At 40.1% G+C, this 20471-nt stretch overlaps 1 protein-coding gene across 1 annotated transcript; it reads left to right on the top strand.

Moving 5' to 3' along the window:
• The first annotated feature begins 685 nt into the window (after positions 1–685).
• Positions 686–12962, top strand: selenos (selenoprotein S). Its single transcript, XM_034680788.1, has 6 exons — positions 686–1047; positions 1246–1374; positions 5370–5476; positions 5561–5647; positions 9746–9818; positions 12304–12962. The coding sequence occupies exons 1-6, from the start codon at positions 942–944 to the stop codon at positions 12381–12383; spliced, it is 582 nt and encodes a 193-aa protein (XP_034536679.1). The 5' UTR covers positions 686–941; the 3' UTR covers positions 12384–12962.
• Positions 12963–20471: the final 7509 nt, after the last annotated feature.

Raw genomic sequence — 20471 nt, 5'->3', positions numbered from 1 at the left:
ACTTTACTGTGTATTTACCTAGATTAAATCAACTGTTAGGATTGTTTTGTAAGAGACTGGCCGTGGCTTTCTTTGTATTTAAATGTTGCACATTTTCTTTTGTTAGAAGCCTCATTTAAAAGAAAGAATTTAAATTGCTTTTATTGGAGCATGTGTTTCTCCACAATGCTGAAATCGAGATATTGTGGTATCCAATATTTTTTAAACTTTAACAATATTCAATTAACATATTACATCAGATAGGCAGGTAGGAACACATAACACATTAGAGCTGTTCAAAAGTAACACAAAGCAGTAGCAAATAAAGGATGTAATAAAATCAAAATAACAATAAAAAACATAACATCTCAGAAAGCAGACCGGATGTTTCAGTAGAAATCCAACAATCAGTTTACAGAAATCAAATGATAGGACTGACAACAATATTTCTGTGGGTGTCTGCTCATACAGGAGTGAAAGGAAATAAGAAAAAAAGGATTTAGTTTAGATAGCATTACTTTAATTTTGAATATTATTATTCTTGTTATTTATTTATTTATTTGTATTATTATCATTGTTATTATTTCTTAGAGAAGAGAGTAAATAGTTCTTGATCCACACTCCACACCAGTAGGCGGTAATGCACCTAGAAGTTGTTTGCCAACCGCCAATAAAAACCCAAGAAGAAGAATAAGAAGCACTGTTTCCCATGGTTCTTGAACGCACCACGAATAAAAACACGTCATCAGAAATGCTTCCCTGGGTTAAGCTAGTCCTAGCGTTTTGATGGTTTGACGCTAAGAGTGTAGACTAATAACAGATCCACTACAACAACAAGTCACTAAAGATGCTTTAGAACAATCACCTGAACCCTCCGGAGTGATTCAAGAGCTTTAAACCTTCTGCTGTCTGGCACGGAGATAACGTGGTCGTGTGTTTTACAGGTAGCATCAGTCTCTGTAATGGATGATGATGTGGAGATCACAGATGTGGATGAAGCTGGCATGCCTTATCAGGAGGAGAGACCTCACCTCAAAAACCAGGACCTGGGTTCTCTGAGCGGAGCTGGTAACTTCACATGATAACACACAAACACCAGAAAGGTGTCCGTGATGCTGACACATTAGCATGCTAGTGGTGTTACTTTGTTTACTGAAGTATCATCAGTTTCATTTCTCAACGTGTAACGTGACTTCATTTTGTATTTATATCACATGTATGGAGAATGAAGCTTGAAAATCATCTCTGTGGTCCTGTGTCTCTCAGCAAGTGAGCTCCTGTCCCTGTACGGATGGCACCTGCTGGTTGTGACCGTGCTGGTCTACCTGCTGATCCAGTATCTGATGAAGAGGTTCAGCCAGAGCCGTCCCAGCCCAGCACCACAAACACAGCAAGGTGAGCTGCTTCACCTGATCTCACTGGGGATCTCATATGTAGTCTATATCATTCTTTGACTTGTTTACCTTTGCCCTCTACTGGTGGGATCAATTTAAGCTATCTTATCTCATCTCATCTTATCTCTGTGGGAAACTTAAGGTCACGTGAGCACAAAAGGAGGCCACTTTCAATAAAATCAGTCAATCTTTATTCAAACAGCACCAATTCACAAAGACTGTTCTCCTCAGACTCTTTCCAAACAGAGCAGGTCTAGACCGTACTCTGTTATATTGTTAACAGAGACCCAACATCAAGACAGGATCAGATCCAGTCCCATCTTACAGACAGGACTCAGTCTGATCTCATCTTAATCCACCATGAGCAGAGCACTTTGCAGCATTTAGCAAGTTACAGTGGCAAGGACAAACTTCCTTTAACAGGCAGAAACCTCCAGTAGGACCAGACTCATGTTAGACACACATCTGCTGAGACCGTGTTGGAGAGAGGGATAGAGGGAGATGAAGAGAGAGAGAGATGATAGTGGGGAGACGGATAGTAGTAGTTGTAGCAATTGGAGTCTGGCATATCCACAGCAGCAGAGATCCAGAGGAACCTACTAGACAAGGGAGCTCAGGGACTCCAGGAAGGTCTGTGGTTAGTAACTTTAATGGGACAGGAAGAGTTAAAGTAGAGGACAGACTAAAATCACAAATAATCTGTAGAGAAGTGATCTTCAGAGAAACCATTGTAGGTAAATGAATCTATGTTAAAATATTATTTATTTCTTAATTTATTTCAGCTAGGTGACCATTATACATGATTTAAGAAGTGAAAATAATCATTTGTAAAATCCCTTAGAACAAGCAAAATCTTCTTCCACCTTTGTTACATTCTGTAAATGAGAATTGGTTTTCAATTGACCTGCCTGGTAAAATAATGGTAAAATAAATACAATTCTGCTTCTGCTCATTGATTGCAAATCCCATTGATTCAAAGCCACAAATGTAGTCTACAGAAATGAAAGATTTCAGATTAAAAGTGCTCTTTTCATAGCTCTTCTCTGATCTTTATCTGCTGTGCTCCCTGTTTTCACCCTGTGAATAAGCACACCTGAGAGAGGAGCTGTGTTGATACTTTGTGTCTTATAAAACCAAACACCAAAGTCTTCATGGAGAAGTATTCAGACTGACAGGACACTGCTTCAGGTCAGGTTTCATACCGAATCTGAGGAGATTGCATGTTCACTTTCTTTTGTTCGTGTGTTGAAGTGAACTCGACCAATCACACCGCTCCACCTTTCACACTGTGTTAACATTAGCCATGCACTGCACCTCCTGTGCAAACACACTCCCTGGAATCGTGTCAGGTTTAGGTGGAGGGGAGGCAGAAGCATTTGGGTGGAGCATGCAGGAGAAGGAGGAGGACAAAGAAAAGTACAAGACAAGATTGTAGTCTCTACTAACCCAATTGATGAACTTCTCTCTAGCAATCCAACATCTAAAGGTATTATGTCCAAGATCTATAACCTCATTTCTAAGTTGAACAGCCCCCCTGTGGCTGTTATTAGAGCTGCTTGGGAGCAGGATCTAAATTTCACTTTTACAGACAAGACATGGGAGTCAGCTCTGAAACGCATACACTCCTCTTCTATATGTGCCAGACATGCTCTTTTACAATTTAAAGTAGTTCATCGAATTCATATTTCTAAAACCAAATTAGCTTTTACTTACCCTGATGTTGACCCCACTTGTGATAAATGTAAAGTCGCCCCTGGCTCACTTTTGCACATGTACTGGTCATGTCCCACCTTGACTACATTTTGGACATCTTGTTTTCAAACCATCTCAGAAATCCTTAACTACCATTTGGTTCCAAACCCTTTGACTGCTATCTTTGGTATATCACCAGACGATGACTTACCAAAAACAAAACTTGAAGTTTTGGCCTTTTCTTCTTTGCTGGCTCACCGGGTAATTTTACTTAGATGGAGAGATTCCACTCCTCCCTCTCTTTCACACTGGATCAGAGATATGATGAGTTGTTTAAATCTGGAGAAAATCCATTTCACCACACAAGGAACAGAAAATACATTTTACAGAGTTTGGCGCCCTTTCCTGATATACTTTGAGAAACCCACAACAGCTGTTTCTGAGTAGCCTCCAGTACTGTTGTTTTTTTTAAAATTGAATTTAATATATTATTATTATTATTATTAATTTTATTTATTTAAATCAGTGCATTCTCTGCCTTCCAATTGTTTTTTCGTCAGCTTTGTTTATTTGATGGGAGGGGAGGGTAACTACTGTCAAGTTCTTTAATTTTCGTGCAACTTGAAAGGACAGACAGACAATCAGACCAAAAGTGACTGGACTCCACTCAAATTAGTCAACGTGTATCTTGTTTCCTCCTTTTATTTGATTTCTTTCATCCCAGAGTTTTTTAGACACAGTTCCCAATAATTAGGTGAAAAACCTTTAAATAAAGGAATAAAAAAGACAAAAGAAATACCTGCATCAAAACACATGCAAATGCAACATAATCACAGAGCAAGAAACCAAAAAGCAGCATCTGATTCAATGTAACTTAAACAACTGCCTCATTGCTTTTTATCACAATTAATATAATGAATAAATTAATTCAACTTTCAGGAGACCTGCCAAAATGAAGTTATTCAAATAAATATATTTTATCATCTCATATGAAATAAGTCAGTTATTTATTCATTAATCATGTATCATGTGTGTTTTAACAGTCCCAGTATTTATAATCTTTTAATACAAACTTTAACTAAACAAACATTTCAGCAGCGCGCAGATGAAGCGCGTGCCCGAGCCGGCACCGCAGCAGCAGCGATCATCAGCTGACAAACACACATTCAAAAACCAGCTCCTACCGGCTGCCTCTTCGGTTTCTTTAGATTGTCCTCTGCACCACCGATCTACTCCATACAGCAGTCTGTTTTAAAGTGCAGCGCTTCTGCCCGCTGCTCTCCAGTGCGCGCTCTGACCTGCACCAGGTGCGCCTGATGAGACACCTCATGCCCTTCCGGGTAGACGCTGTTCACAGCTGATTACTCGTTTATTTAGTATATTTATCTAGTCATTATCGTAACATCTCTTTTGTTTATTGATCCATTGATCTGTTTATTTATTTATTTATTTATTTGCTCTGCATAGCAGCATACGTTTTAGTCATACTATATAGATACTTATTTTTGTAAACTCACCTAGGATAGAGTAGATTTTATTTCTAATATCATAAATATATAATATAAATATATAAATATAAATATATATCTCTTAATATATTAGAGCCTAGTTAATTATGATTAGTTCATTTTCTACAGTTTTTAATTCTATTTTTACAGTTTGACTTGACAACTACTATACATTAATCACTGTTCAATTGTGATGGCGTGCTAAATGCAGCCTGGCCTTTTTTCTTTTTAATGAAAACTGAATTGTACAACTGATTGTTTGTGTCCTGTTGTTTTTTTTTTTGTTTGTTTGGTTTTTTTGGGTTTGTTTTTTTTGCTGGTCTATTTGACTAACTGATCATTACCTTATCGTTTGTAACTATTCTGTGGCTATTTCTTTCTGTATGTCAATTGTCATGTGCTTTTGTGTTTTGTCATGAGTGTTGTTCAATAAAAAGACCATTGAAAAAAAAAAAAAAAGATTGTAGTCTCTAATAGGTGACTCTGTCATTTGACAACATGTGTGCTGATTCTTATGACTGCTGTGTGAAAGTAATATGAAGTGTTGTGAGGTTAAACATCTGTGATTGGAGCATCGCAGGTAGTGCATGTTTTCATTTGAAGGTGCACCAATGGGAAAGTGTGTAAAAGTGAAAAATGTGTGTCACCTGAAACATCAAGCTCTTTCCCTCCACCAGTCTAAATACTGACACTGAGGAAATCAAACTAGATTGCTATACAATACTTTCCTACTCAATGTCTTGCACTAAAAAAATGTCCTTTTTCTTGTCATGATTGAAACCTTTTTCTCATGCAGATGTTTCATCAGTTGTGAGAAATCAAGAGGCCATGGAAGCAGCTCGGAGACGGATGCAGGAGGAGCTTGATGCCAAAGCAGTGGTTTTCAAAGAGAAGCAGAAACAGGTGCAGCAGTAGTGAAGTGAAAGAGTTGAAAGCGTGTTAATGATGTCAAACCTGAACTCATGTTGTAATATGTTCTGTTAACAGCAAGAAGAGGAGAAGAGGAGGCAGAAGATCGAGATATGGGAGACTATGCAGCAAGGGAAGAGCTACAAAGGAAGTCATGTTTCTGAAGTGAGTTTCAAGTTTAAAGCATGTTTAGATTCACTTTATTCTGACTCCACATCACTAGTGCAAGAGGGGTTGGAATGTAAGATTCCACATGACACAGAACACTGAAACTCCTCCTTTGTGACCATTTTTTAGACGGAAAAACGTTGATGCAGACGTTTGGTTAAATGTAGGGACGCACCCAAATGAAAATTCTTGGCCGAAACCCAAAACCGAAAATGAATCAGAATCAGAATCAGAATCAGCTTTATTGGCCAGGTATGCTTGAACACACAAGGAATTTGACTTAGGGAAACTGTGCTCTCTTTGTACAAGGCATAAGAATAAGACATACAAATAAAATAAAAATATAATAACAATAACATCAGCTCTAAATACAAAAGAACAACAAATAGGCATGACTAATATGTACAGGCTAAAATAATATGATAAAGTGCAGTGGTGAGTTGCAGAGGTAGTTTTTACATTATAAAAATAGTAGTTAAATAATAAAATAAATAGAAATATGGAATTCTGCTTGGAGAATTGTTGCATTGTGTATCTACATGTATATTTACAGAGAGTATTGATCTGACAGGTATGACACTGTTATGGTTTAGTGTTCATCAGAGTGACAGCCTGGGGGAAGAAACTGTTCTTATGGCGGGTTGTTTTGGCGCACAGTGATCTGTAGCGCCTGCCGGAGGGGAGGAGTTTGAAGAATTTGTGTCCAGGGTGTGAGGGGTCAGCGGTGATGCTACCTGCCCGTTTCCTGGCCCGGGACTGGTACAAGTCCTGGATGGGGGGCAGGTCGACACCGATGATTTTTCCTGCAGTCCTTATAGTCCGTTGCAGTCTGTGTTTGTCTAGTTTGGTTGCAGATCCAAACCAGACAGTGATTGAGGTGCACAGAACAGACTGGATGATGGAGGTGTAGAACATGATCAGCAGCTCCTGGGGCAGGTTGAACTTCCTGAGCTGACGCAGGAAGTACATCCTCTGCTGGGCCTTTTTTCTGATTGTGTCTATGTGGGAGGTCCACCTCAGGTCCCGGGAGATAGTGGATCCCAGGAACCTGAAAGGCTGTTTCCGAAATCGCCTACTATACTAGCAGTACGTACTGATTTGTCCAACGTTCAGTATGTAGTATGTAGTATGTGAACAAGAGCAAAATTTGCAGTATGCCAAAACTCCCCGGATGTCTACTGATTCGGGAAAATATCTCAGTATGCATCGGACCAGTCTGCCTCGCGTACTGTTTCCCATAATGCACAGCGCTCGTTCTGCTTTTTCTTTTTCCTTATTTTTTGACGGGAGGAAATCCGTTTTTGGGTGCTGTGAAAGTTATCAAATTACATATAAACCACTTCCTAACTTTTTAAATCATAAATGGATGCTAAATAAGCTTTTTATTTATCGTCTTCGCCGTTATTTACTTCCGCTTTCCGAAACCGGAAATTCAGCGAAGTCTGGCTCAGCATGCTGCATGACAGATCGGACAGAACAGTCATACTACAGACTAAATTCAAACGCAGTATGTAGTAGGCAGTATCTACTGCCTACTACATTAGTAAGTAGTATGTAGCAGGCCATTTCGGAAACAGCCAAAGAGTCCACAGTAAACACAGTTCTGTTCAGGATGGTGAGGGGGGGGAGTGGAGGGGGTCTTCTCCTAAAGTCCACTGTCATCTCCACAGTCTTGAGCGGGTTCAGCTCCAGATGGTTCTGACTGAAGAAACCAAAGCTGAAAACCGAAACACTGAAATAAATTATTATGCCAATTATTAGTACCATTTTATTTATGGCTATGACTCTGTACTAACTTCATTCAAATCAAGGCATTGCAATTGCATAAATTAATATTAATGCTTCAAAGAATAAATCATTTACAAATCTTTGAAAATATTTATTTAGCACTGACATTTAAGTCAAGTACATTTTAAAAATGTATCTGTAGGAGGACTACAACAAAGTGCATTCAGAACAAGTGCAACTGCTGAAATATAGAACAATATTTTCTCTGTAGGCCTCCAACATTATAGTGTATCAAAACAAGGATCTGATTGAATATATCAGACAAAGACATCTGGTTCAGAGAGACCAGTCCTTTTTTCTGCACTCTGTTCTTCTTCTCCTGCGCTGTGCGCTTCTCCGTCTCCAAGCAGGTTCTCTGCATCCATCGTGGCCTGGATCACTTCTCGTGCACGCTGCTTTATTCACACATCCAAGTTATGATCTTTATAACATGGATCAAGTACAGTCACGATGAAGTGCAGAGGATCTGAATAGATCTCAGTGCTGACAGACTCTGAGAGTGTACTTTTCATTGTTTTCACTCCGTGGTCCGTCTCAACCTCTTTGCTTAGAAGACGCTTTAGTGCTGCATTAAAGGAAGAACGTCTGCTACAGATGCATCAGAGGAGCTGATCTCTTGAGTTAGCTGCTCAAAGGGGGCAAGAAGAGAGGGAATGTTCTCTATTAAAGGTGACATATCACGCTTTTTTCATCAATATATATTGGTCTAAGAGGTCCCCAAAGCATGTCTTTAAAGTTTATGCTCAAAAAAACACTTTGAAATCAGATTTTGGTCTGCCTGAAAAACCCTCTTCTTCAGTCCTCCTCAGAACACTCTGTTTTCTCTCTGACCACGCCCCCTCAGGAAGTGGATGTGGCCTCGGCTCTCCAGCACGTTGATCTAATGTTTACATGTTGGCTGAATATACACGGCTGCTCACAAACCCGCGTTACTTCAACCCTCTGAATCTGATCCAGAATCTGATCCTGACAGAGAGGCGCCTGCAGCAGGACCTTTCTGAACGATTGGTCACAGATTTAGTGTTTCTTGTTGTTTTATTTATCAGTATGTAGACGTGTGTCTTGGTACACAGCTACGAACATGTAGCTATGTGGCTATGCTAACTAGCGCTAGCACTTACCCATGATAAATAAAAATCATCCACTAGATCTTCAAATCTGCAGACGTGGGGAGTAAAACCGACCTTTGTGTTTATTAAGACAGCCTACAACTAGCATGCCTCCCTCCTAAGCTCCTTGTTAGCACACATGTGTGCAGGGAATGAAAAACAGAGGAGGGGTTGAGTTGTATTTTATACAGTCTATGGGCTGAACAAGCTCCCAGCTCTGACTCAGTTACAGACCGGATATTGTTGTGACGTAACAAAAACACTGAAGTCTGAAACGGCTGGTTTCACACACATTTACAGAAAGGTGGAGAAATCAGAACAGGGGCAGGATGGATTCTTTTCATTCTCGGGGGGTTTGTAGACATGCCAGGGACACATATTTCAGGTAGAGAACCATTAAAAAGTTCATTTTGCATGATATGTCATCTTTAAGACCCACTGGTGTGAAGTGAATGTTGCTGGGAACACGTGATCTGCGCTGTATGCAGCCAAGACTCACTTTTACACAAAGCAAGCCAGACGTGTTTTTTGCTTGCTTCATCACAACCTTCTGTTTCGGCCGGGTTGTTTCGGTGAAAAAAGTGTACTCTAAAGGAGGCTGATGCTCCAAACATGCTCAGCCTGCACACCATGAAGAGAACAGATTTCAGTGCAGTCCTCATCGTATCAAACTTCAACATTTCCACATGTTTCAGCATCAGAAGACATTTGGCTGGGGAAGAAAATAATCTGTTTTTTTAATGATTGTTTAGATAACTTATTGTGTTTTGTAAAACGTCACTGATAACATGAAACACTTAAAGATGACTGTGAACATCACCATGTCTCCTGAACAGCACTGCTGAAACACTGATCTTTAACATGGTTGTGCTGATGTGGATACAAGAAAGAACTGAACTCTGTCATGAATGATGGAACTGTTTCCTCAGAAATGAGCAGACAATTCTAAAAGTCTTTCTTTGCAGTTATATTGAATTAGTAACACAGCATGATTAAACTTGGCAGCAGTTAGAATAAACACAGTGCACTCGAAGACAACAAGGGACCTCAGTGCTGCAAAACTCAGCTCACTCTTCATGTTAGGACACAACTGTTGTCTCTGTTAACAACAACAACAAATGATGGTGCTTTAATTTGATCAACAATTCTGTTCATGAGAGCTATCCCATAATGATCTGATTTGTCTGTCTCACTGCAGACAGCTGAAGAGGACAGCTCGTCAGCTACTGGGCTGAAACCAAAGACGGACAAGAAGAATCTCCGCGGTGCAGGTACGTCAAAATATCTGACACCCTGTGAGCACCAACCAGGATCTCAGTGTTTACATTAAAAACAGGGTGAGGTTGGGTTTCCAAATCCAAGATGGAAGTTCAATTGGCTACAACAGAAAATCTCTTTTTGTCCTTTGATTGTGATGTATATATTTTATGTTATAGAGTGGAAGTAGAAAGGGAATTATTATTGTGAGGGTATTTCTTTAAAGTACATTTTCTGGCAGTAGTTCAAATGCATCTGCGCAGAGATGCAGTGGACTCACATCTAATGGATGTTTGTTTCACAAGAGACCACAGTGGCTGATATACAGTTGATATTAAAAGTCTAACACCTGAGTGCTGTAATAAAATCAAAAGGTGCTTCAAACAAGTATTAGTTAAAGGTGACATATCACGCTTTTTTCATCAATATATATTGGTCTAAGAGGTCCCCAAAACATGTCTTTAAAGTTAATGCTCAAAAAAACACTTTGAAATCAGATTTTGGCATGCCTGAAAAGTCCTCTTCTTCATTCCTCATCAGAACAGTCTGTTTTCTCTCTGACCACGCCCCCTCAAGAAGTGGATGTGCCTCGGCTCTCCAGCACGTTGATCTAATGTTTACATGTTGGCTGAATATACACGGCTGCTCAGAGATCGCGTTACTTCAACCCTCTGAATCTGATCCTGATGGAGAGGCGCCTGCAGCAGGACCTTTCTGAAGGATTGGTCACAGATTCTGCGTTTCTTGTTGTTTTATTTGTCAGTATGTCGACGTGTGTCTTGGTACACAGCTACAGCTAGGGCATGTAGCTATGCTAACTAGCGCTAGCACTTATCCATGATAAATAAAAATCATCCACTATATCTTCAAATCTGCAGACGTGGGGAGTAAAACCGACCGTTGTGTTTATTAAGACAGCCTACAACTAGCATGCCTCCCTCCTAAGCTCCTTGTTAGCACACATGTGTGCAGGTAATGAAAAACGGAGGAGGGATTCAGTATTATTTTATACAGTCTATGGGCTGAACAAGCTCCGAGCTCTGACTCCGTGACAGACCGGATATTGTTGTTACGTAACAAAAACACTGAAGTCTGAAACGGCTCGTTTCACACACATTTACAGAAAGGTGTAGAAATCAAAACAGGGGCAGAATGGATTTTTTTCATTCTTGGGGGGTTTGTAGACATGCCAGGGACACATATTTCAGGTAAAGAACCATTAAAAAGTCAATTTTGCATGATATGTCACCTTTAATAAACACAAAGGTCCGTTTTACTCCCCACGTCTGCAGATTTGAAGATCTAGTGGATGATTTTTATTTGTCATGGATAAGTGCTAGCGCTAATTAGCATAGCCACATAGCTATATGTTCGTAGCTGTAGCTGTAGCTGTAGCTGTAGCTGTAGCTGTAGCTGTAGCTGTAGCTGTAGCTGTAGCTGTAGCTGTAGCTGTGTACCAAGACACACGTCGACATACTGACAAATAAAACAACAAGAAACACTAAATCTGTGACCAATCCTTCAGAAAGGTCCTGCTGCCTTTCTGGCAGAGGTCGGTTTTACTCCCCACGTCTGCAGATTTGAAGATCTAGAGGATGATTTTTATTTATCATGGATAAGTGCTAGCGCTAGTTAGCATAGCCACATAGCTACATGTTCGTAGCTGTGTACCAAGACACACGTCTACATACTGATAAATAAAACAACAAGAAACACTAAATCTGTGACCAATCCTTCAGAAAGGTCCTGCTGCAGGCGCCTCTCCATCTGGATCAGATTCAGAGTGTTGAAGTAACGTGATCTCTGAGCAGCCGTGTATATTCAGCCAACATGTAAACATTAGATCAACGTGCTGGAGAGCCGAGGCACATCCACTTCCTGAGGGGGCGTGGTCAGAGAGAAAACAGAGTGTTCTGAGGAGGACTGAAGAAGAGTGTTTTTCAGGCAGACCAAAATCTGATTTCAAAGTGTTTTTTTGAGCATAAACTTTAAAGACATGTTTTGGGGACCTCTTAGACCAATATATGTTGATGAAAAAAGCGTGCTATGTCCCCTTTAAAGGTGGAAAAGTTTCTGACATGATTTATTTTGGTTTCATTTTTTTACATCACAAACCTGGCATTTTAACAGGGGGGGGGGGACTTTTAATATCCACTGTAGATCAGACTTGAATGCAGTCTTTGTGGGGGTTTAAATTCAGCATGCATATTAAATGTTTTCAGTAGTGATTGTGGTGTGCTGCTCACTCACACAATTAATGTTGCAGCTATGCATACACAACAGATGTAACTTAGAAACTGCCTCAGAGTGTGTGGATGTGCTGACTGTTCTGGCGTAAACATAAAGACTTAATACTTTCAAATAGTCACACCTCCACAGTCATTCTGTCACTGTGTATTCAACAGAAAGTGTGCACTGAGTACCTGAAACACACTTTATAGTGTTAAAGTTCCTTAAAGGGGAGTTCCACTGATTTTTAAAGCTTGGTTCTTTTTTCAGACTACAACCCCCTGAGTGGAGGGGCAGGAGGCTCCTGCTCCTGGAGGCCGGGTCGGAGGGGACCATCAGCTGGCGGATGAGGTTAAAGAGCGTCAGAGACATGGTCTGTGTGACCTTTGATCTCTGACGTCCTGTTATAAACGCTGACTGACTGAACCAAGCTGACGGTATCTCCATGCCCAAACTTTCTCCAGATTTTCTTTCATTTGCTTCAAACGTCTGATGGGTCTTTGCCCTTGGTTCCATCACCATATACTCTCTCTGTGCTGCAGCTTCGATCAAACATATAAATGTGATTATGAGCTGGGCTGGGTCAAATTTTTACAACTGGAAGCTTGAAATGAAGCCATTCCTGTAAACGGTGTGTAACCAGTAGGTTTGGCTGATACAGTTCACAGTCAGTGTTTTTGTTTTATTTGATTTATTTGATTTTACATATATGTTTTATCAGAGTGTACCATCTTAGTCTTAACTAGAGTTGATGTTGAGACAGCAGCTGTCGCCCGGGACACGCAGTTAATTTCAAAGTGGTTCATTTAAAATCCACAGTCATAAACATTTGGATCAATGAACATGTAACACGGGTATGCCTTTACTGTTTCACACATTTGTATGCAATAAAAATAAATCTGATATCTGCAGTGTGCATCAAAGTTTCAGCATGCTTTGTGTGTGTTTTTTATTCACTGATAGAGATGCTTATTAAGAGTTTACTTTTAAACTTATAACAGATCCAGTTTAACCAATCCTTGACTGACCAGACCTCTTTACAAGTTGTCAAAAAGACTGATGTTTGGGGGTTTTGTGAGGAAAGTAACATTTTAACTTAACCAATATATCATTTATCCAAGCTTTATTTATATAACACTTTTTGTAGAAATCAGTGTGAAATCCAAAGTGTTTCTTAAACTGGAAAAAAAAAAGCATGGTCCATATTAACCCTAGAACACTCGCTAAAATTACTAACACCATCACTAACACCAGGTGTTTTTTACCCCATATAATATACCCCGAGTTCCTCAAGGCTCTGGATGTTGTAGGGCTGTCCTGGTTGACACGCCTCTGCAACATTGCATGGACATCGGGGACGGTGCCTCTGGAGTGGCAGACGGGTGTGGTGGTCCCCCTTTTCAAGAAGGGGGATCAGAGGGTGTGTTCCAACTATAGGGGGATCACACTCCTCAGCCTCCCTGGGAAAGTCTACTCTAGGGTGCTGGAGAGGAGAGTCCGGCTGTTGGTTGAACCTCGGATACAGGAGGAACAATGCGGTTTTCGTCCTGGCCGTGGAACACTGGACCAGCTCTACACCCTCGGGAGGGTGCTGGAGGGGGCATGGGAGTTTGCCCAACCAGTCCACATGTGCTTTGTGGACCTGGAGAAGGCTTACGACCGTGTCCCCCGAGGTATCCTTTGGGAGGTGCTCCGGGAATATGGGGTGGATGGCCTGTTGCTACGGGCCATTCAGTCTCTGTATTGTCAGAGCCAGAGTTTGGTTCGCATTGCCGGCAGTAAGTCGAATTCGTTCCCGGTGGGGGTTGGACTCCGCCAGGGCTGCCCTTTGTCACCGGTTCTGTTCCTAACTTTTATGGACAGAATTTCTAGGCGCAGCCAAGTGGCGGGGGGTCCTACTGGCTCCATCGAACGGTGACCTCCAGCTCGCGCTGGGACGGTTTGCAGCTGAGTGTGAAGCAGCGGGGATGGGGATCAGCACCTCCAAGTCTGAGGCCATGGTGCTGAGTCGGAAAAGGGTGGCCTGCCCTCTCCGGGTCGGAGGGGAGTCTTTGCCCCAGGCGGAGGAGTTCAAGTATCTCGGGGTCTTGCTCACGAGTGAGGGGAAAAGGGAGCGGGAGATTGACAGACGGATCGGGGCGGCGTCTGCAGTGATGCGGGCGCTGTACCGGTCTGTCGTGGTGAAGAGAGAGCTGAGCCAGAAGGCAAAGCTCTCAATTTACCGGTCAATCTACGTTCCGACCCTCACCTATGGTCACGAGCTGTGGGTAGTGACCGAAAGAACAAGATCGCAGATACAAGCGGCCGAAATGAGCTTTCTCCGCAGGGTGGCTGGGCTCAGCCTTAGAGATAGGGTCAGGAGCTCAGACATCCGGGAGAGGCTCAAAGTAGAGCCGCTGCTCCTCCGGATCGAGAGGAGCCAAATGAGGTGGTTCGGGCATCTGGTTAGGATGCCTCCCGGGCGTCTCCCTGGGGAGGTGTTTCTGGCATGTCCGACTGGGAGGAGGCCACGGGGAAGGCCCAGGACACGCTGGCGAGACTATGTCTCTCAGCTGGCCTGGGAGCGCCTCGGTATCCTCCCAGAAGAGCTGGTGGAAGTGGCCGGGGAGAGGAGTGTCTGGGCTTCTCTGCTGAGACTGCTGCCCCCGCGACCCGGACCCGGATAAGCGGAAGAAGATGGATGGATGGATGGATGATATACCCAATAAAAAGTACTTGTCATCAAAATATGACAATTCATGACACATTAGAGTGTGTTCTTTTATTTTCAATTGTGCCATGTCTAACAAAATGAAAAAAAATGTATCATGGGGGGAACCTCTAAAAATGCTCCAAAATGACTGAAAAATATGGAATTTGGGACCAAAAATTCCTTTTAAAAAAAACTGATGAAACTGGAAATTTGGTGTTCCGTCCACCCACACGTTTGAGACTTCCCTGGTGAAGGCACAGCCTCCTCGACACACAAACAGCTGCAGGAGAGAGAAACAAAAAATCACTATTGCCGGGTTAAAATCACCCGAACACGTACCTGTAGGAAAAAGCGTGTTTTGGAGTAGGGAAACACCCACGCCTTCAAAGAGGTCAAAGACTATGCTGAAGCTACCCAGGGACCCATGACACTCAAACAAACGCAGCATAATGAAAATCATGTAAATGTGTTTGCTCGGGTGAAAATCACCCGGCGATGGTGTTCTAGGTTAAAAAAGAAATAGATTTACAAGTAGAGACTCAGATGCACACCAACAGCAATAAAATGTTACTAAAAATGTAAGAGACTGAAAAATAAAGACAAAACATTAAAATAATTAGGAAACATGAATCAAAGACAGTTAAGGGTTACTAAAAACTAAAATAGTGACAGATAAAAATGTGAGTCAAAAGAAGCAACAATGGACAAAACTGCAACAATAAACCTGACATAAAAGACTGAACTGAAAGGTCGTGGATGTTTAGCATCTTGGAGCATAGTGGCTTTTGTTCTACCCCGAGGAAAAGGCCAAAAGAGAGGAGTTGAGATGAAGTCTGATGCGAGGCCATTCAGTGCCATTTAAACTCATAACAGAAATTTAAAATCAATACAAAAACTATCAGGCAACCAATTCTGCATGATCTGCAGCTTGTTAATCGTTTTCTCTGGTAGACTAGAGAGGAGAGCATCACAGCAGTCAATGTTCTTTAGATGTTAAGTTGTTGTTTCTGTGATGAAGCATATGTGGCGTGAAACTGAAATTTGAGTCAAATAAAACAGAAGATTTCTTGCTTCTTGGCTTGGGTTTAGTTTAAGTGCATTCAGCTTAGAGGTCCATTTCTCTGTCTGATGATAAGTACAACTGTTTCACCTTGTTGAGCTGTAAAAAGTTTTGGGACATCCAGGCTTTCATTTCTGAAAGAGGGTTCAAAAGTGATCCAATCGGCCCTGTGTCTTCAAGAGGCACATCACATAGAGCTGAGGGTCATAAATATAGCTGTGGATAGAGATGCTGTGCCTCCTGATGATACTGACCAGGGGAAGCAGGTGCAAGTCAAAAAGGAACGGCCCTAAAATTGATCTTAGTGATACCCCACAGGTAACCCCCTAATATTTGGAGAAATGGTCATCAGCTGTTACAAAAATATGTTCTTCCACAAAGATATGAAGAGGATGAAAGCGTATTACACTGTGTTCCAAATTATTATGCAAGTTGCAGTTTTGTGAATATTTAAAAAAATATGTTAACAGTTGTTTTTAAATGTATTAAGAATTCATATAGTGAATATATTTCTTCAACTGTGTGGTTAAAATTATGCTTTTCAAATTACGTCGGCTGTATTTTTAAATAAATGCAGAATCTGCAGAAATGAGTGTGACAAATTATTATGCAAGTTGGTGATAAGAGCATATAACTTGTGAAAAATAAAAAATGGCACCATTTTAAACATTCTATTGATTGGAAATAATAATATTTACTACAACTGTATTCACACTTCAACAAAAACAACAGTTTTCTTTACATTTGTTACAAAATAAAAGTGTTAATGTCTTTGAAACATTTCAAATTTAAAGTGTTTCTCTTTTTTTTTCTTTTTTTTTTTTTTAATTTTATTTAATTTTATTATTATTATTATTATTTTTTGTATTATTATTTTTTTTTTCCTAAATTGTTTCTCAAATGTTCAATTTTAACTCCTGTTCTTTCAGTGAGGGTCAGAGGTCACTGTACACTGATTTAGTTTCTGATGACTTCTCTGCGGACTCTGTGAGCTGCACCTTGTATGTCTTTCCAAAGAGGCTCCTTGAGCTGTACTTCTCACCATCACTGTAAATTATCTTCTTTATTATTGAACACAAGTTCTCAGACGGGTTGAGATCAGGTGAGCAGGCAGGCCAGTTCATGAGGAGATCCTCTTTAAAGCCCTGAGAAGCCGTCCTGTCCTGGGAATAACATGAGGCATGTGATGGTGCATTGTCATACATGAACACCAGTGTCTTTTTCACTGTAGCTGAATGTCTTTTCCTCCATGGAAGAAAACTTTTACATCATCCCTGAACCTCTTGGTCCTATCTGGATAGGATATATATACTGTATATCTATCACTCATTTCTGCAGATCCTGCATTTATTTGAAAATACAGCCAACTTACTCTGAAAAGCATCATTTTAACCACACAGTTGAAGAAATATATTCACTATCTGACTTCTTAACAAATTTGAAAATGACTGTTAACATAGTTTTTTAAATATTCACAAAAATGCAACTTACATAATAATTTGGAACACGGTTTACATCAAGCATAAACAACATGACAAGAAGGTTCCTTTCCTTCTTCCTCCTGGGGGTGAGTTTAGAAACAATCTGACATTGTTAACAAGGTGAGTTTAAACTGATGTTTCATACACATGTAACATAATACAGGGGTTTCTCTGTAGGACTACTGATGCAGCCCAATCCCAGGCTTTGTGCCTAAATGCACATCACATGTAGACTAACCCATGAACACATCAAGGCAGAGTCCAGACCAGAAACAGCTGCTGTGAGCAACTATGACCACACGGGGGAGCTAAAGACTAGCCGGCTGTCTCAGGGACATGCTGCGTTCAGGATCACTCTACCTGATCAGGTATTCATGCCTAAATTTAGGTACAAAAGTGTTCAAAGAAAATAATTCTACTCAAATACACTCAATAAGTTTATGATGAAACGTTATAAGCGTAGTGTATAATATTCACAACGGAGTAGCTATAAGAGCACGTCATAAAAAAAGAGATTTCAAGAATAAAGTTAGAAATTTAAGCTAACAAGATAATGAGATGAGAGTCTTAAATTTAAGATAAAAGAAAAATCCTAATTTTAGTCTATGGTTTGCCTTTATGATATTTTGATATAACAAGAAACCTTGATCTCTAATGTGGCCACTTCCTTACAGGAATTATAGCATATTGGCCTATTATTGAAATCTAATCTATTACTGATTTTTGTATCGGTGTTGTTGTTTTTTGTCAAAGCTACAATAAAACAAAATGTAACCAATGTGTATTAAAAACCACAGAGTTCCAACAACTGTGCAAGAAGAAGAAAAAACTACGTCTCCCAGCATGCATTGGGGCGAGAGTCATTCTACCGCTCAGTTCATACCATGCCGACGCTGGATATCTCACTGTTGGAATGACATCAGTTTGAATAAAGTCAGCAGGATTTTTGATTTTTTTTTTCTTTAAATAAAATAAGGAACATCTACAATGAAGCAACCAAACCATTTAAGACCTTCCATTATCATCATCAACAATTAACATCACCACAATAATGACCAAAGTACCAAGTGCTGGGTCACTCCAGACCTGAACACAGATTCCCAGAGTAGAGCAGGACAGTGTGAGTCAACTGTAGCTGGAAGACATGATCTGCCACTGGGGACAACAGTGGAGAACAGTCTAGCTAAGTGCATAGTGCTTCCTAAAGAGCTGGGTCTTTAGCTGTCTTTTGAAAGTAGAGAGGAACTCTGCAGATCGAATGGAGTTGACCAATTCATTCCACCATTTAGGGACAACAGAAGAGAAGAGTCCAGCTAGTGATTTTGATTTTGAGGCCTTGTGTGCTGGAAGCACTAGGCGCTTCACAGAGGCTGAGCGTAGCGGGCGAGAAGGGCAGTAGACCTGGATGAGGGGTTCCAGGTAAACTGGAGCAGTTTTGGTGACTGCTTTGTAAGTCATGATTAAAGTTTTGTATCTGAAAACGAATGTTCCTATAGTGTTGTTTCAGTTTGTTTGTTTCATTATTCATTGTTTATTATACGCATTGTTCTTATTTTATCTGATATTGGGTTTTTAAGCTTGCAGAGTACATTTTTCCTCATTGGTTGTTTTAAAGTCTCGTGTAAATAAAGTTAGAGATGATTTTGAATTATAACATCTATGCATTATATTTGCCTCTAAGGCCTTGAAAGCAGGGCTTTGTGTTGTTTGGATGCACATGCTGAAGATTCCTTGCTTTCAGGTACTGTGCCAATCTGTCATGTTTAATATATCCCAGCTACTTTAAAAAAATGCTGTTGTGTATTAAATATGAATATTTTCAATACGCTTTTTTTTATAGTCTGCCTTGACAGTGCCACTCCTCAAGCCCCTAATGGTTTTAGAGGCAATTCACCCTCACATAGTCATTTCATTACACTCACACTGTGAATCACATTAAAATACTTTAACTAGACTTTCATTATTTTAAAAATACTTTTTTACTGTTGAAAACTAACCAATGAAGTTACACAACTGCAAATGTATCATTGCAAAATTTAAATATGTCATCGATTCCAGCAGACCTTAAAGGCCTTTTAATCAAAATGATAACTTCTTTTATACCTGCATTCTGTTATAATAATAATAATAATAATAATACATTTTATTTAAAGGCGCCTTTCCCGGCACTCAAGGACACCGCACAGATATAAATATATACATACACGAATTTACATTAAAGGAAACAAAATCAGAGTCAAAAATGAAAACAATATAAACTAACAAGGGGTAAGAAAAAAATAGAAACAATAACAAAATGACAGTGCAATTGGAGTCAGACGGAGTAAGCGGTTTTGAACAGATATGTTATGTAATATGTAGGTTGGATTTTTATGACTGTTTTTGCCCATTTTAACCCTCCTATTATCCTTGGGGTCACTTGGACCCCATTCAATGTTTAACGTCTCTAAAGTAATGAGTTACATAATTTTTTTGGTTTAATATTTCATGACTTCTCCTAATTTAATGGGGACAACTGGGAAAATATAAAATTAAAATCATGATATGTTCCTGTCAACAAAAATTACGCATCTATGTTCCTTGGGGTCAAATTGACCCCAGGCTGTTTTAGCTGTATATAGCATAAGAAATATCAACATTTTACACACCTTTTTTTTTGGTTGTTTTGGATGATATTGAGGTCACTATAACCAAGGACACTCCTGTATGTGACTGCAGGAGCTGGGATTGAACTGTCAACCTTCAGATTGAGATATAATATTTCCAGCCACCATGTCTCTAAAGACATTCAATGATGAGTCCTGTGTCATACGATTTAATAACATAGAAACAAGGCAGGGCCGACAAGAGCATGAAAAACTCGCAGCAGTTTGATGTTCTGTTTTATAAATAAAGTCCTTCTAAATGTTTTAAATTGTGTTTATGCTTGAAATATATTTTATTTAAAGGCTTTTTAGGTAGTCAACAAAGAAACATAAAGTACCTGACACATAAACCTTAAATTGCCATGGATAAAATATATTAGTAAATTTGATGGTAACAGGAGGGTTCATCATTCATTGGTAAGTTCAATTAAACCTTTATTCTGTAAAGATAGAATTGTGCTCTCTTTTTAAATAAAGTTTTGTAAAGAAGAACAGGGGAAAAAGGTTGGCCCCGCCCCCTCAGGCCCCTCCCACCAGCTCGTCAGAGCGCTCTACGGAAA

The sequence above is a fragment of the Notolabrus celidotus genome, chromosome 3 (genome assembly GCF_009762535.1).
Source record: "Notolabrus celidotus isolate fNotCel1 chromosome 3, fNotCel1.pri, whole genome shotgun sequence".
NCBI lineage: Eukaryota > Metazoa > Chordata > Actinopteri > Labriformes > Labridae > Notolabrus > Notolabrus celidotus.
This window is presented reverse-complemented; position numbering and strand designations above follow the sequence as displayed.